This window comes from Elephantulus edwardii, unplaced genomic scaffold (genome assembly GCF_000299155.1).
Source record: "Elephantulus edwardii isolate Elephantulus edwardi_28Jun2011 unplaced genomic scaffold, EleEdw1.0 scaffold00001, whole genome shotgun sequence".
Taxonomy (NCBI): Eukaryota; Metazoa; Chordata; class Mammalia; order Macroscelidea; family Macroscelididae; genus Elephantulus; species Elephantulus edwardii.
In genome coordinates this window covers 37,986,343-38,002,990 of record NW_006399751.1, presented here as the reverse complement: position 1 = coordinate 38,002,990, position 16,648 = coordinate 37,986,343, and the positions used below count along the sequence as shown (strand labels likewise).

At 38.7% G+C, this 16,648-nt stretch overlaps 1 protein-coding gene across 4 annotated transcripts in view; it reads left to right on the top strand.

The window, feature by feature from the left end:
- Positions 1 to 16,648, top strand: part of OSBPL6 (oxysterol binding protein-like 6) — a 110,002-nt gene that overhangs the window by 72,140 nt on the left and 21,214 nt on the right. For 3 of the 4 annotated variants that reach the window (XM_006878793.1, XM_006878792.1, XM_006878791.1), the window contains 2 exons: positions 6,721 to 6,828; positions 9,045 to 9,182. In XM_006878793.1, coding sequence (XP_006878855.1) covers positions 6,721 to 6,828; positions 9,045 to 9,182 — 246 coding nt within the window. The remainder of the gene's footprint in view (positions 1 to 6,720; positions 6,829 to 9,044; positions 9,183 to 16,648) is intronic. The other variant, XM_006878794.1, reaches the window with a different exon arrangement.

The window sequence follows — 16,648 nt, the reverse complement described above, 5'->3', positions numbered from 1 at the left end:
GATTCTGAAGCTCCATCTCACATACTTTGGGCATGCTGCCAGGAGGGACCAGTCCTTAGAGAGGGACATCATGCTTGGAAGGATGGAGGGACAGAGAAAGAGAGGAAGACCCTGGATATGATGGTTTGACTCCATGACTCGGGTCCATGGGGTAGATGTGTTGGAGACAATGAAATTGGCTCAAGAGAGAACGGGTTCAGAGCTGCTGTACATAGAGTCACTATGAGTCATAATCAACTCGTCAGCACATAACAGCAACAAACATGAAAATCAGAATCAGCCCTTTGTTGCTTAACATCTATGATGCCCACTGAGTCAGTTCTGACACAGGACTGCCTTCCATCAGGTTTCTGAGACTAAACTTTGCAAGAGGAGACTGTCTGTCTTTCTCTCATGTAGCAGTTGGTGGATTCAACCCACTACCCTTCCAGTTAGAAGCCCAATATGTTACACGCTCCACCACTGGGACCCCTTAATATCTATAAAATATTCTGTGAAATTGGACTTTTTTAAAATTTGGGCATTGTGTGAAAACCATATATAGGCAGTCCATGAATTACAAGTGAGTTCTCTTCCTGAGTTCATTTTAAGTCAAATATATACATGGGTCAGAACAGTTAGGTAAGGTTCATATCTAGTATCAGACAGCCAGATATTTGTCTTAATATAAGTATGCAGGATAATAGTGTGCCTTTCTATAAGCAGTCTTGGTGACACAGAAGGATTCAGCTGCTGGCTAAAAGGTCAGCAGTTTGAACTCACTAGTCACTCCATTGACTCTACATTGGGCACTATAGAGCCATTTGGTTTGTTCTGTGGGATCTCTGAGTCAGAATCTATTGGGTAGCAGGGAATTTCTTACATGTACTTTCTGTACACTAAAAAAAATATAAGTAAACACTTCCACATACACTTAAGCATCTTTAACAAAATAATACAGCCGTGATAATGTTTTGATGTGTGTTATAAAACAGCTCCCATTTGTTATTATGGACTTCAGACTTTAAATTTAATAGGGTTTCCAAAGCTGGGACCATAGTAGAGGCAGTCTGACACTGGCCAAGCAGACATTATGCAGTACAGGTCTGTAGTATTTAATAAAACAAGACAACTTCCAGAACGTAGTAATTAGCATAATAGCAAAAGATGCCATTTTCTTCGATACATTTTATATAATCACGTTTGAGGATTAATTTTCTAGTCCTAGAATCTTTGCACAGCTAATGCTTAACAGCGGGAGGTGAGTCCATGTAAGTGTGAACAGCAGGACTTAGGATCCCTGTACCGCAGCTGGAAATAGTAGGTGTCAGTAAATCAGTATCCTCTTTACACTTCGTCATTTTGTATATCACCAAGAAGGAACAGAAAAATATTGTCAGTTAAACTGACCGTTTGCTTTCTTTTTTATTTATTATAAAGTGCACCCCAAATTCAGAGATGTTAAATGTGGGTGAAACTGATCATCTTAGAGCCAATAAAATATTATGCATATGAGAAAAAAATTATTTAGGTTAAACAGTATCATTAGGAAAAACTCAGTCATAGTATTGGCCATCCTTTCGAGTCCACGGAAGTTCATAAACCCAAAATAAGTATTCCAGGTTCCAGGTATATTAGATGCATGTTTCAACAGTTCCCTAAATCCTGGCCAGGTTTATTGTATATGAAAATAGTCTTTATAGAAACCCTTTACATATTTTTGTAGTTATGTATCAAGTTTAAATTGATGTAGTTTCACACATAATTTGGTTCTTTTTATGTCAAAGCCTTAAATTTTTTTTAATCCTTTGGTCCTGTAGGTCCTTAACTGGTCCTGAGTAGGAAGGAAACAGTGCTGACTGCAGAAGAGAAATATTCATGGCAGCATAGTTTATGTTGTTAAAATTTCATAGCAGCATAAATATCTAGTAATGAGAGGTGATTATCTATTCTTCAGTTATTAAAATCTTATTTATGAAGAGTCTTCAACATTAAATAGAATGCTTAAGTGAAAAGATTAAATAGCAGACACAGGATGTCAGTTATGTCACCCATTAAACAATATGATAAAAAGCAAGGGAGTGAACATCCATGTTTACTGCAGCATTATTCACAATAGCAAAGAAATAAAAGCAGCCCAAGTGCCCATTAAAAAATGAATGGCTAGAAAAGCTGTGGTTTGTCCACATGGTGGAATATTACACAGAACTGAAAAACAACAAACTTATAAAACACTATACAACATGGATGAGTCTGGAAGACATTGTGTTGATTTCCATCAAGTCGATTGACTCATAGTAACCCTATGAACAAAAGACCTGAAGCCTTTCTATAACTATCATTGTTTCTCAGAGTTCACAGAGTTTCCAGAGGCATGTTGTTTAGGAAGTGGATACCACTCCTGCTTCCAACTGGAAGACATTATGCTTAGTGAAATATCTCAGTCACAAAAGGACAAATAGTGCATAAGACTGCTGTTATAAAAATAGTATGGACACAGAGGAGAGGAGAGCAGGAAAACAATGGATAAATAATGAACTCTGCATTGAAATAGGAGACGGGAAGAACTATCAGAAAGGAATGGATGATTAGACATTTTATGTATGACAGTTAATCTGGAACAAAACATGGGTGACAAAGTGAATTGGGGAGGAGGGAGGAAAATGTATATCAATGAATGAAAACCCATCTTTTCTGTAAACTTTGACTAAAAGCACAATTTTTTTTTAAATGCAAGGAGGAAGATATACTCAAATATACTGACATACCTAAAGATGGCTGATTGGATAGTAAGGCATGAAATTTTAATGTTCTCCTTTTTGTATTTTCCAAGTATATTCTAATTTAAAAATCCACCTCATTCCTGTGGAGTCAGTCCTAACTCCTAACAAATCTGTAAAGGACACAGTAAAATTGACCCATAGAATATCCAATCTTAAAAGAAGTAGATTTTCAGGTCTTTTAGCTGGTGAGTTGAACTGTCAACCTTTTAGTTAGCATTCAAACACATAATCACCAGGAGTCCAGTTAAGGAGCACCAGGTGCAGGGAGATGAGCATTTAGTGTGGACTTTTAGTCTGAGTACTGAGTTTGCTCAGCTCCACGGTCAACACTCTTGGCACCAGCAGCCAGGAAATTAAAAAACGTATTGCGATGGGAAAGTCTGCTGTTAGGGACCTCTCTAAAGTACTCAAGAGCAACGGTGTGTCTTTGGAGACTAAGGTGTGTCTGATACAGGCCATGGTCTTTGCAATCATTTGTTATACATCAGAGAGTTGGACAATGACTAGGGAGGATAGAAGGAGAATTGATGCCTTTGAGCTGTGGTGCTGGAGAACAGTATTTAATGTACCATGGACTGCCAAGAAAACAAACAGATTCACTCTGGAGAGGGTTAAGCCAGGCTGCTCCTTGGAAGCAAGGATTTTGGGGCTTTGTATGACATACTTTGGACATGTTGTAAGGAGGGACAGGTCCTTGGAGAGGGACATCATGCTTGGGAGGGTGGAGGGACAGTGCAGGAGGGGAAGACCCTCTATGAGGTGGCTTGATTCAGTCACTGGGGTAATCAGGATGGGTGTGTCAGAAGCAGTGCAAATGGCACAGGATAGAGCAGAGTTTAGGGCTGTTGTACATAGGGTCACTATGAGTCGCAAACGACTCGATGGCACATAACAACAACAGACATGAGCAAGCAATGAGAAGAAGCATAGAATCTGCATAATGAAGAGTCTAGGCATCAAGCTACTTCCTCTGTGGCAGATCTTTGGCCCCATATGCAACTGCATAATACCCACTCTCTTCAAGTTGACTGGACTCAGAGTAGCCCCCTAGCACAGAGCTGAAGACCTCATAGGGTTTCCAAGGCTGTGTGTAGTCTGACAGAAGCAAGACTGTCACATCCGGCTCCTGTGGAACCAGCAGGGATGTGAACCACTGGCCTTCTATTCAGCAGCCACAGGTCTGACCATTGTGCCACTGGGGCTCCTTTATGCAGTCCACAGCAGTGTTGTTACTGACAAGTCTTCATCGTTTTCTTGCACACAAGCTGATCTGAGAGTTTGGGGACCTGCCTCCTTTTTCCTTGCCTGACTCTGCTTACTTTCCTGGAACGCCTTACCTTGGTGGTTCTGCCAGCTTCCAGGTCTTTTAAAGCATTGTTTCACACAAAATTAATATATTCCTCAGTGTGCCCAAGGTTTCCATGATATCATTATATTGATGGAGGGTAGGGGGAGTTGAGTTTCAGGGATAGAAATATTTAATGTGGTTCTGAGCACTACCCGCCAGCAACACCACAAAACTAAGACACTTTAAACAAGGCATGTAAACAAGGCAAAAGGAGGTGCCAACTCTGGAAAGACCTGCAGAAATGGATTCTTGCATGCTTAGCTGCCTGCAAAGGTTCCAACATTGGAATGGCCGGAATTGGAACAATATATTTCCCCTGCTCTTAAGTAAGAACTTTTACTCGACCACTGCATTAATATTATAAATAAGATTATTCCTTTTAAGTTTAACTCATTCCTCTTTAAAATAAGGCCAGACATCTTAGTAAGGGCAGATCACTAGGTCTTGTCTCCTGCAGAGTGACTGGTGAATTAGAACACCAGCCTTCTAGTTACATTTATTGTTTGCCATCAGGTCAGAACTGACCCATAGCTGACCCACTAGTGGGTTTTCAGAGGCAGTTAATAGCACACGAGGAGATTGCTCACCCTTCTCCAGCAGAGCAGCTAGTGGCCTCGAACCACATGCCTTCGGGATTGTAGCACAGCTTCTTGCCTTGAGACCACCAGAGCTTCCATTACAAACAAGGCAGCAAAAATATATCAGGTTTCAACAAATAAGACCAATCTCAGTGTATTTGTGGCAAAGAAATCACAGAGACAAAAAAGTAAACCTATCTATTATAATTCTTAGGTTTATGTGTGTCAGAGTCAGTGAGACTGGCTCAGGATAGCTCTGAGGGCAGGCATCAGAGCTGTTGTACACAGGGTCACTATGGGTCAAAGGCGACTTGACAGCATATAACAACAAATGTTATAGTCACATAGGATCTAAGTAAGGCAGGTTTGCTTTATTTTTTTCCTTCCTACTCTTTGACATTTTGCTTCAGGAAAAATGTCCCTGACACTCTTTCAAAATGTGATGATAATAGTTTTCTGCTGTTAAAACAAATGGTTTACTTACTAAACACACCTTTCCCCCCAACACTGAATTTTCTCTGATTGTCGGATTTGTATCCTTTTCAGTCCCCACATTTTGTGACAGTAGGCACAGTGTTCTTATCAGTACCAGTCCTTGACAGAGTATCAGAACAAGTGGGTAACCTGACATTTTACAAACTGGTCATCTGCCCCTTTAAAAAAAAATTCTTATTTTATTTTTTTATTTTATTTTATATTAGGGTTGTTTTTTTGGGTTTTGGTTTTTGGTTGTTTTTATTTTACAAAGTTCATATATAGTGTGTTTCATACTATCCTTCATTCACATGGTGTTTCATACAATCATTCCCATTCTTTATGGGGTTTTTTTATTTTATATTGGTTTCCTCACAAAGTTTATATACATTGTGTTTCACTCTATCTTTCATTCACCTTGTGTTTCACTCTATCCTTCATTCACATTGTGTTCATACAATCATCCATTCATTATGTTTTATAAATTAATCACCACTGAACTATGGCCATCATTACCCTGCCTTTCCAGGTTCCTACAGGATCTTAAAAAAATACTTTTACATAATTGTACCAGCATCTAAAATAAGATCTACAGTTACATGTTTTATTCCCCTTCTCCTTTACCTCACTTCTGGACAAACCTGATATCACTAAGCTTAGTGAAATCTTTGTATGTGTGGAACACTTATTGACAAAAACATGTCTGCCCCAAGAATTCACAGTGCTTTTGTCTACAGAGCAGAGGGACCATGTTTACGTAAAGCTCTTCTCTAACTGCAATAGTTGCAGTTACTGCACCTACTAAACTCTGTTGTAGCATGCAATGTTTCGCTGACAGTGAGCATGTTGGCAGCAGTGTGAAGTAAACCTGGAGTCCATTTACTTCCGTTTTATGTGTTATTGTCTGTATCTATAATGTGGAGTGAAGGCACCTTTTGACCTGAATTTAAGTTAGTTCTGCTGCCGTCATGCATATTAATCATGTGCTCCTCGGACATGAAAATACAGTTCTTTCACCAGACTATATTTACATAAACTAAAAACTAGTTAGTTCATTGCTTTCTGTATTTCCAAGTAAATTTTTTCTACTAGTTTATTTACAAAATTCTAATACATTGTTGTCACAAAGTAAATTTTTAAGGTAGCTATCTCGCTTTGAAACAATTCCCAAGCTTTAGAAATCAGAGGTAGAAATTGAAGGAACCAACAGCGTCTTGTCTAATAGAGATACATAAAAGTAGTATCTGTGTGGTAGTAGACTAAGCTTGGATGTAATGGGCTAGAATCTAGGAGACAAAACAATTAAAAGAATCATTCTTATAAAATATGTATACTCTTTCAGCCTTCTCTACTTTAAAGTAAGTCTTATTAGAAATTTCAAATAACTTAATTCTAGTCATTCATTTCCTTCTTACCAGTAAGATCTGACCCAGGGTAGCACCAGAAGTTACAGCTACAAACCTGAACAAGTTTGTTGTCTGTGTTGTACCCCGTACTTGTTCTGTTTTATGCTTGCTGACTAATTTGAAATTACATGTGCAACTTTTGTTACTTTAAGGCGCTCAACCAGAATGCTGAACTAAGGAGTCGCTTGAACAGAATACACTCAGAGTCAATAATTTGTGAGCAGGTTGTCAGTGTAAATATTATTCCCAGCCCTGACGAGGTAAGACCCATGCTGATTAGTTGTAAAGTACTTATTTTGCTGCCTCTAAATATACTGTACATTTTTGCTTCTTTTTAATTCTTTTTAATTCTGTGACAATTCTGTCCCTGTTGATAAGATTCCTCCCATAAATATTTGTGTTAGTGACAGCTCAGAATTCTTTAAAGATTGTCCATTAGCTTGGCATCATTTATTCTTGAGGAATATGTGTATATCTATTGTAGTTATTGTTGTGTACCATCAAGTCAGAACCAACCCTCCACCTGGTTTTCAGAGGCAGTATTTTGCATGGGAGGAGATTGCCCATCTTTCTCCCATGGAGCCACTGGTGGATTCAAACCACATGTCTTCAGGATTATAGCGCAGCCTCTTATGATGAGGCCACCAAACCTCCCTATAATGTATGATGAACACTGGTGGCTTCGTGGTAAGGAATTTCACTGCCAACCCAAAGGCACTTCAAATCCACCAGTTACTCTGCGGGAGAAAGATGATTAGTATCCTGTATCATCATATATAATGAAATGTTGGAAAAAAATAACTTTAGTTGAGACAGTACTGAGTAAAATTTTTCTTTAAAAGTTTTCTTTTGAGGCAAGCTCTGGTGGCCTAGTGGTAAGAAGCCACACTACAATCCCAGAGGTGAGCGGTTCGACTCCACCAGATGCTCTGCTGGAGAAAGAGGGACAATCACCTCCTGTACCAGTCAGATTGATGGTACACACACACACACACACACACACATAAAAATAAAATTTTTTTAAAAGTTTCTTTTGAAAGCCCTCCCTAGAAAAGGAAGCTCTAGAGGGTTTAGATTCGTGCTAAAGAGTTGCACTGCCAGTCCAAAGCACACAGCTCCTATTAACCAGCTGTTGCATGAGAGAAAGTGAACAGTCTCCTCCCTTTGGATTTACTGCCTTTGAAAACTCGCTGGAGGCTCAGCTGTGAGTCAGTTCCGCCGTAAAAGTACCTAACAATTATTAACGAAGACAAGGCACCTGACCTTGCTAAAGATAATACTAATGGTGCTGCTGCAGCTACTACTGATAATAATAATTAGTCCTAACAGTTTTCTGGTAAGTGCTTACTATGTGCTCACTGTTTTACTGAACACTTGCCATGCATTGTCTCAGTAATACTCTCAGTGACCCTGTGAGGTAGATGCTATTATAATTCTGATTTCCATTTTTTATAATAATGGTATAGGAGAAAATTCAGCTTTGGTCCAGAAAGTTAGTAAATGTTAAATGTGTTATTTTGCTTATTATTTCTTATAGAGCTGTTTTTTTATATCTGTAAAAATTTACGCTTTTCATTAGTAACATTAGAACTATCTAGAGTGTGGTGATACATGTAAAGAAGGAGAGAGTTTGACCAAATACGAAAGCCATATTTGCAGCGGAAAATCCTCAGGGTCAAGGAATTCTACCCATTAGCTTCTTGGGAAGCATCTCAAGAGAGTCTTTCCATTTCAGTTGCCCACATTAATGGCTTTTCACCTGTATGAGTGCTGTGATCTGTCATGATAATTATGCCTCAGTGTGTTAGAAGTACTTATAAAGTGTTATCATTGACATTGTTTATAATAATCTCACTTGGAGTGCTCATTTCAACTTGTAAGATGCATGAAGCATAGCTCTCTTATATGCTTTTCTAAGTGAAATTTGAAAAGATGTCTTGAAAACAATGCTTGACACTTTTTAAATAAAAATGCAATTTCAAGTGAAGTTTAGTATGCTGGTCATAGATTTCATTAGTTCAAATTCTTGATCAAATTTGACAATGACTTTTTTAATGTTCTGTCTCAGAACTTAGCATTGTAAATTGTTTATATTAGCAACCTGTGCTAGTTTCTACAAATATTCTAGACTGTGAATAGTAATGACAGGAGAAGAGTAAGATAGTGAACTTCAGTGCAGAGTTTAGTGTATTGATAAAGGTTCAGCCTATTAAATTATACTTAATGTCAACTGAACATAAATTTATAATCAAACTATAGTCCCTGTGTCTTTCAGCTCTCCCTCATTGGTTCTTTAGACTTTTCACATTGGAAGGAGATTTACTTATCAGTTGTTATTGAATCTCACGTGGGATTTCTGCTCACTACTCTTCCAGCTTACAGTATGAATGTCTCTAGATATCTGGCCTTATGCAGAAGAAAACCAGCTGTTCTAACAAGGGAACACAGTTTAACCGTGTGCTTTTCTCTTCTCTAGGCTGGTGAGCAAATCCACGTAAATCTCCCCCTGTCACAGCAAGTAGCCAATGAGAGCCGCCTCTCCATGTCAGAGTCTGTCTCTGAGTTCTTTGACGCCCAAGAGGTGCTCCTCTCTGCAAGCTCATCAGAGAATGAAGTAAGGTTCTATGGCGTGTCGGCCACAAGTCCAGGCGATCATAAGTTTAGAGTCAAGACAGTATGACTGGACTTTTTTTTTTTTTTTTTTTTTTTTTTTTTGCATTGTTGTGAGATGCCCAAATTTTAGCAAAGCCAAAGTGTGGAAAAACTATATTGATTGCTTTTTACTAAACACTTAATCACTTTCTTACTCTTAAATTTTTTCAATAAAAGGGAAAAAGTAAAATGTTTATTCTTACTTTCTTGTATCATCTGTATTTCAGGGTAATCACTATTGAGAACAGAATTTTTATGTATAGAGACTATCTTACAAATATAGAATTAGAATGACATCATTGGGCCTCCTCTCCACATTTCCTTTCAAGAAGGGAGGAGGTCATCCCTTTAAGGATATAACTTTCTAATAAATCTGTCTTGACTACTCTATCATCTAGGTCTGGACACTCACATATATTCTTGCTCCAGGTGGCCATTTGCACTTAGGAGAAAGCACTAGCTTATGTCTGTTTGGGTACTTGTGGTGTGGAAAGTTAATCTCCAGTTTTCACAAAAGCTTTATTGACTTGCTCTTGATATTCATGAGTCTTGATAAGATCAATGTAGTGGAAACTTCTTCCTTGGTCATATTACACAAAGAGGTAATTTCACTTCCATTATTCAGGCATCCTTTTCTTTTTTTCTTTTTAATGGAGGAAGCAGTCAAAATCTTTCCCCACACAGCTGATGAAGAATTTTTTTATTTAGAATTGTGAATCTATTCTGCATTCTTATTTTTTTTAAAAAGAGAAAAGGGCAATTGCTGCTAAATATTATTTCTGTGTGCACAGAAAAGAAATTGGAAGGAAACATCCTGACAGTATTAGTGGCTTTGAGATGTTTGGAATTACAACTGTTTTTAAAACAAAGTGGAAAAGGGAAAGAAATAATGAATACACATCATTTTTATAATAGAAAAGTAAAATAAGATTGCCATATCAGGTACTGAATTTTTTTGCATTTCTCTTCACTCATGACTCTATCTCTCAGACCTAAGGGCATGTGGTTTCAAGTTCACAGAAACTCCCCCTCACTCACAAGCCAAGTGCCAGTTTAATCATGGAGAACGGTAACTGATCTTGTGAAATGGATGGAATAGCCATATTTACTCTTTAGTGCCTCCTGCTCTGTAGGCTGATCTGCATGAAAAGTCAGATGTTTGGTGAGCAAGGATTAGGGAGCAGGAGGGGTGAGTTGAAAGAACTTAGTGGCTAGGAGGGTCCAGAAATCACAGTTCCTTATCTCTATCTCCAAAATAGGGATACTCTAGCTACATGAAACTGAACATCTGTGTCTTCAGCCAGCCTCTACCATCTCTCCTCCACTTGCTGTTGTTGTTAGGTGCTGTCAATTTGAGTGTGACTCATAGCAATCTTATGCACAACCAGTCTGAATCCTGCCCTATGCTGTGCCATCCTCACAGTCTCTGACACACTCAAGCCCATTGTAGTGGTCACTGTGATGGTCCCTCTAGTTAAGGGTCTTCCTTTCTTTAGCCAGCCCTGCACTTTTCCAAGCATCATGTCCCCCAAAGAATAGCCCCTCCTAACAGTATGCCCAAAGTATGTTAGCCAGAACTGTCATCTTTGCTTCCAGGGGGCACTCTGACTACAAAGTGTTATTTTAGCAGTCCATGAGGTGTTCAATACTCTTCTCCAACACTACAACTCAAAGGCATCTATTCACCACTCATCAATGTCCCTCCATAGCACTCTACCATATTGAAACCGTGTTAATAGCATTTTACTTTTTGTGGAGGGGATGTGTGGCTAGGTTTTGTTATATTACTTAGGGGGAGGAAATAAGAGCAGACAGAAACAGGAACACAATCTTTGGAGGCTTACTTTCTTATAAAGGCCAGAACATTACTCAGAGATTCTCTTATTTCCTCTTGGAATGGATGTGTATCAACATTATTCAGAGATTCTCTTATTTCCTGTTGGAGTGGATGTGTATCATCATAATTTCCTTGATAAACTTGAAGCCTACTTGTCCTTGGTGACCCCTGAGCAGGCCTTTGAAGCATTACTCATAAGGTGCAGAGCTACACACTTCCCAGATCATACTCCACATGAACTTGAAGTTCTTGGTGAGGCACCAACAGCAGCTGTGCCTGAGCTTGTTCATGGCCTTGGCAAGAAGCTGTTGAATTCATGTTGTGGTCCATGTTGAAGCCCACAGCCATTGGGTAGTACACAGCCATTACTGCTATATTTTAATTACTATGGAGAGAGAAAGTCAGTGTTTCTTTTTCTAAGTCAAGTAACTTTTCTTCATTCAGTTCTGGACTCTGATCCATCAACTGTTGACTTTATCTCTGAGATAAACTATGGTTTATATTTTCCTCCTATGTCCAGGTTGTTGGAGCTCACTTGAGTAGGAAACCATAATTCTACTGGAGTTAGTGCAAAAAATGAATCGAGTATTAATCAGGTTACTACAGATGCCCAAGCAAGATGTTGGAGTCCCATCCCGTGGGCTTGAGGAGGGGAGAGGAGCCTAGTGGTAGAAGGAGGTATGGGGATTACAGTACAGGATTACATGGAAATGATAGGCTCAGTTATGAGACGTCATGTGTTTATTACACATCTTAGTGGAATTATCTGACTGTCATCTGGATATTTAAGCCTGAAGGTTGAGGAGAGAGACGCTCTAGAGAGAAGGAGACTGATGAGTCAACTCCAGATGTACTATTGGACAGTGGTACATCCAAATCTACATATTCAGAAAAAACCATACACCCCAGAGGGTGTAACTAACAGTAATCCTCATGCTCCCTATCTGCTACTTAAATATTTGCATCAAATAACTGGATGTTTTCCTTCATTTATTCTATTGCTTTGACCACTGTACATGTCAGTTAGCTCATCATGTTCTGTCCTTTTGTCAGCTACAGGTATATTATCATATGAGTCCTTTTATTTCCTTCATGCCTTCTTGGGCACCCTCCAATCCATTTTCCACCATGCACCCTTTTCTAAAATACAAATCTGATCATGCTCTAATTTCCCAGTGTCCTTATAATAGTAATTCAGACTCCTTAGCTGTCATCCAAAGGCCCTTATATCTGATCTATGCTTACAAAAACTATAACTTCATCTCATCTACTTCTCTTCACTGGAGCTTTCCAGAGGACAAAAGAATATTTTCTTTGTAAACATAGGCTATGAGTCGTAGCCAACTCAATGGCACATAACAACCACAGTACCATTTATTTTAACTACAGTGTCAAGTGTTAGTAGTTATTGTGCACCATAGAGTCAGAACCAACACGTAGCCGACCCTCCAGTAAGTTTTCAGAGGCAGTTGATCACGTGGGAGGAGATTGCCCATCCTTCTTCCATAGAGCAGCTCATAGCCTCGAACCACATGCCTTTGGGATTGTAGTTCAGCTTCTTGCCAGTGTTGTTGTTATGTGCCATCTTGCCACTAGGCCTCTATATCTATCTGTCATCTATCTGTTTCATTGCCATCAAATTGGAACCAACTCATAGCTGACCCTCCACTCAGTTTTTGAGACTGTAAATCTCATGAGAGGAGATTGCCCATCTTCGTTCCTCAGAGCTGCTGTTGGATGCAGACCAGAGAGCTGTGGGCTCTGGGTTAACAGCCCAGCTCCCTATGAACTATGCCACCAGAGCTCCTTGTTATCTCACTCACTAATTGCCATTGAGTCAGAACCAACTCATACTTGACCCACCAGTGGATTTTCAAAGACTGTATATAGACGGCATAGGAGATTTCCCATCTCTTTCCCACATTATCTATCTAGATATGTTTAACGTCACCATATTCTAAGCTCAGCCATTATTTAAAAAAAAAAAAACCAAACAACAACCAAATAGCAAACACCACTTTCCCAAAAGCACTTCAAGGAATGGAATGAAGATTGAATAGTGTCAGAATCCCTATTAGACTCATTAATTTACTCCAATAATCCTTGCTAACAGCCATAAAATTTAATACAATCTCATGCCTTTACCTCATTTAATTCTCATGTTAACTTGGGAAGATAGGTAGTTATTTTTCCAATTTAAACAATGAGGAAGTTAAGATTTAGAAAGATTAACTAGCTAGTTAGTGACTGGACCAGGTTCTTCCTTACAATCTCCTTGTATTTCCTATCCCTCTTTTTTTTTCTCTATTTCTTAGCACTAGCAAAATACCTATTTCACATATTAAATATACTTGTTCTGTTTCTCTCTCATTAAAAGGTAAGTTCCATGAGGAAAGAGATTTGTTCAGCTCTGTGTTGCCAGCCCTAAAACAGTCCTGGTAAATATAGAACAGAGAGTGAATAAAGACTACTTGAAGGAGGAAGAATAGCACATTGACATGTTTATGCTTAGAAATAATGTGAACGTTAACTGTCTTAAATCGACATTGTGTACAACAGAAAAGTTTCCTTGTGTGGTATCTGCCAATACAGTTCGCTTAAGGAGTGCTCAGCCTTAAAAACAAAAACAACAAGCCTTGCTTCCAAAAGTATCTACATGCATTGCCTCTGCATTTAAACATGTTTCTGCAGTGATGCATGCCTTGTTTTATTTGGGGCGTGGAGAACCAAACGCAAACATTTCTATAACTCTTAAATCCTTACACTTTAAGAGCAGTATTTGACATCAGGACATGTTGACTGTGAGGGGAAAACAAATGATGTACACCAGTCGTTCTGTTGTTTGGGACTGCAGAGTCTTGATTTTATATGTAGGATAATGAGAGGACCACAGCAAGGCTTCCTGACCTTAGCAGCTGCATGTACATATATGATCTATATTGATCTTATTACTCCCTGTCATATTAGAATTATTTTTTATACCTGTGAATATCAGATCATCTTCATGCTACATTTGAGAGATTCTTATAGGATGAACTTGAATATTTTCCTAATACATGCTCAAACAATAAACATTCATATGACATGAACTTGGTATGGGCAAGGGCTTTGTCTCCTCTAACATAATGGACTCCTCTTAGCTTTTGCAGGGCAATCTCTTAGAGTTACTTACTTATCTAATCAAATATAACAAGGCTGTTTTTTGTGAGTCTGATAGTTTTTACTTTTAACTCTGTCAAAGTTACTGGGACCAACAAGACTATCCTTTGACTAGATCTAGTAAGGAATTGTTCTGCGCGCCCAACAGCAGGTGCTTAAATCCATCAGCTGCTCCATGGGAAGAAGATAGGCAATCTACTAAAGAATTCACAGCCTCTGAAAACTGACTGGAGATGGCATACAAGAAGCTGTTGTAGGAAAATGTTGCTGTTTTTGTTATTAGGTGTCATCAAGTCGCAAATAGTGACCCTATGAACAACAGAACTGAATCCTGTCCTGTCCGGTACCATCCTCATCATCTCTGATACCCTTGAGCCAATTGCTGTAGTCTCAATGTCAGTCCATCTTGTTGGGGGTCCTCCTGTCTTTTTCTAACCCTCCACCTTCCCGAGCATGATGTCCGTCTCCAAGGAATAGCCTCTCCAGCAACATGCCCAAAGTATGTGAGACAAGGCTTTATAAAATCTTTGCCTTCAAGGAGCACTCTGGCTGCACATATCTGTTCATCTGATAGTCGATGAAATATTCAGTACTCTTCTCCAGCACCACACAGGTGGCAGAGAAAGAGTTTGAGTTCATTTTGTCCTGTCTATAGACTTCTGAGACCCAGCTCACTGTGCAGAAGTCAAATTTCCATTATTTATTAGTTCATATAGTCAGTAGGTCATTTGTGTTTTTTTTCCTTGTGTGTATCAACTCTTCACTACTCTAATTTGAAGAATATCAGTAATAAATCTAGAAAACTTCAAGGCAGACTGACTTTATATGTTTTTGCATTAAACAATTATGATGCTTTTTCATTGAAATAAAAAAATTGACATAGTAAAGTTAAGACTTCTCAAGTTTCAAAACATGTCAAAGACAATGAAAAGGAAATTCATGAAAGCTGAAATTAAAATGATAAAAAGAAACCTTTTTATGGGTTTTTCACGATTATGTACCATTAAGTTGAAATAGACTTAAAGCTGAGGCTGTAAATCACACAGGAGCAGATTGCCCATCTTTCTCCTGCAGAGCAGTTGGTAGATTCGAACCATGTGTCTTTGCGTTGAAAGCATGCTTCCTTATTTTTAAAAATGAATGATGTACAGTGATCAGATGTGCTTGAAGAGATGACTGTTTTTGTATGCTTCTCTCCTATGATAACTCTTCATAAAATCATCAAACAGATGCACAAAAATACATTTATAAGGGTGTTCATCTAAGTGTTGTTTCTATTAATAAAAAGTTGGAAAGCATCTATTTATCCCTCTTTGAGAAGCTTCATAAATGTCTTGTGTTGTAACTATGTAATGATATATGTTGCCAATCTCAATAAACAGGAGTGCTGCCTTTATTTTTTATGAGAACATAATCAGAATGCTCTAAGACAATATGTAGACTGATCCTCATTTTTAGTAGATTTAGACAGATGTAGCTGTCTGTATGTATTAACATTTTAAAATTGGGGAATAATACCAACCAAAATGTTCTAAGTGCTTTTGATCAGATTATGAGTGATTTTTGTGTTCATCTTTATACCCTTACATAATTTCTAATGTTTTGGTGTTACACTTAAAAAAAAAAAAAAGCACGTTCTTTCTATTTTGGAGAAAGTGACATCAGCAGGGCCCTTGGCTACAGTAGAGCCATCGGTGTTACCATTTCTCCCTGTGTGGCTCTGTCTTCTGCACTTTCCAGTCACTTTCCTGACACCTCTTAGGACACACATGGTCCTTGTATCTTATTTTCTTACAAATTCTTATTCCATGTTAGTCTCTCATCTTCCTCAAATACGAACCTCACATGGAGAGACTTTGTTCTTGATTTCTTCCTGTCCCTAAATTCCTCCCCTTCATCCCCAAATTAACTGTCAGGTTTTGTCTGTTGTGCTTCAGATGTGGCTTCTGCATTCAGCTTCACTCTCTTCCCCTCCTCTAGTCTCAGTGCTGCCATCTTAATGTAAGCTGTCAGGATTTCATAATGACTTCTCTACTGTATCCTATTATCTGCCTTCCAGATAACACTGGAAACTTTTTCCCTACTAGTTTTTTCTTTGTTGCCAACTATTCTCCTGAAAACTAATCAAATTCTTTCTTTTCCTTCATGTTTTTTATTGTTTTGAAATAGGGAGTTTGCATTTATACAGTTATATGTAAAATCTTCATGGTTCTCTCTTGTTCTTGCAAAGCCACTCTGAACTTCTCGGCATTCCTGGAATAGAGCTCTGGTGGCCAAGTAGTAAGAGTTACGCTGCCACCCCAAAGGTGGCACCAGCCATGAGCCTTTCCTTGGGAGAAAGATGGGAAGTCTTCTCACATGCAATTTCTAGTCTCTGAAAGCCCGCTGGAGGGTCAAGCAAGAGTCAATTCCAACTCATAACAACTGTGGTC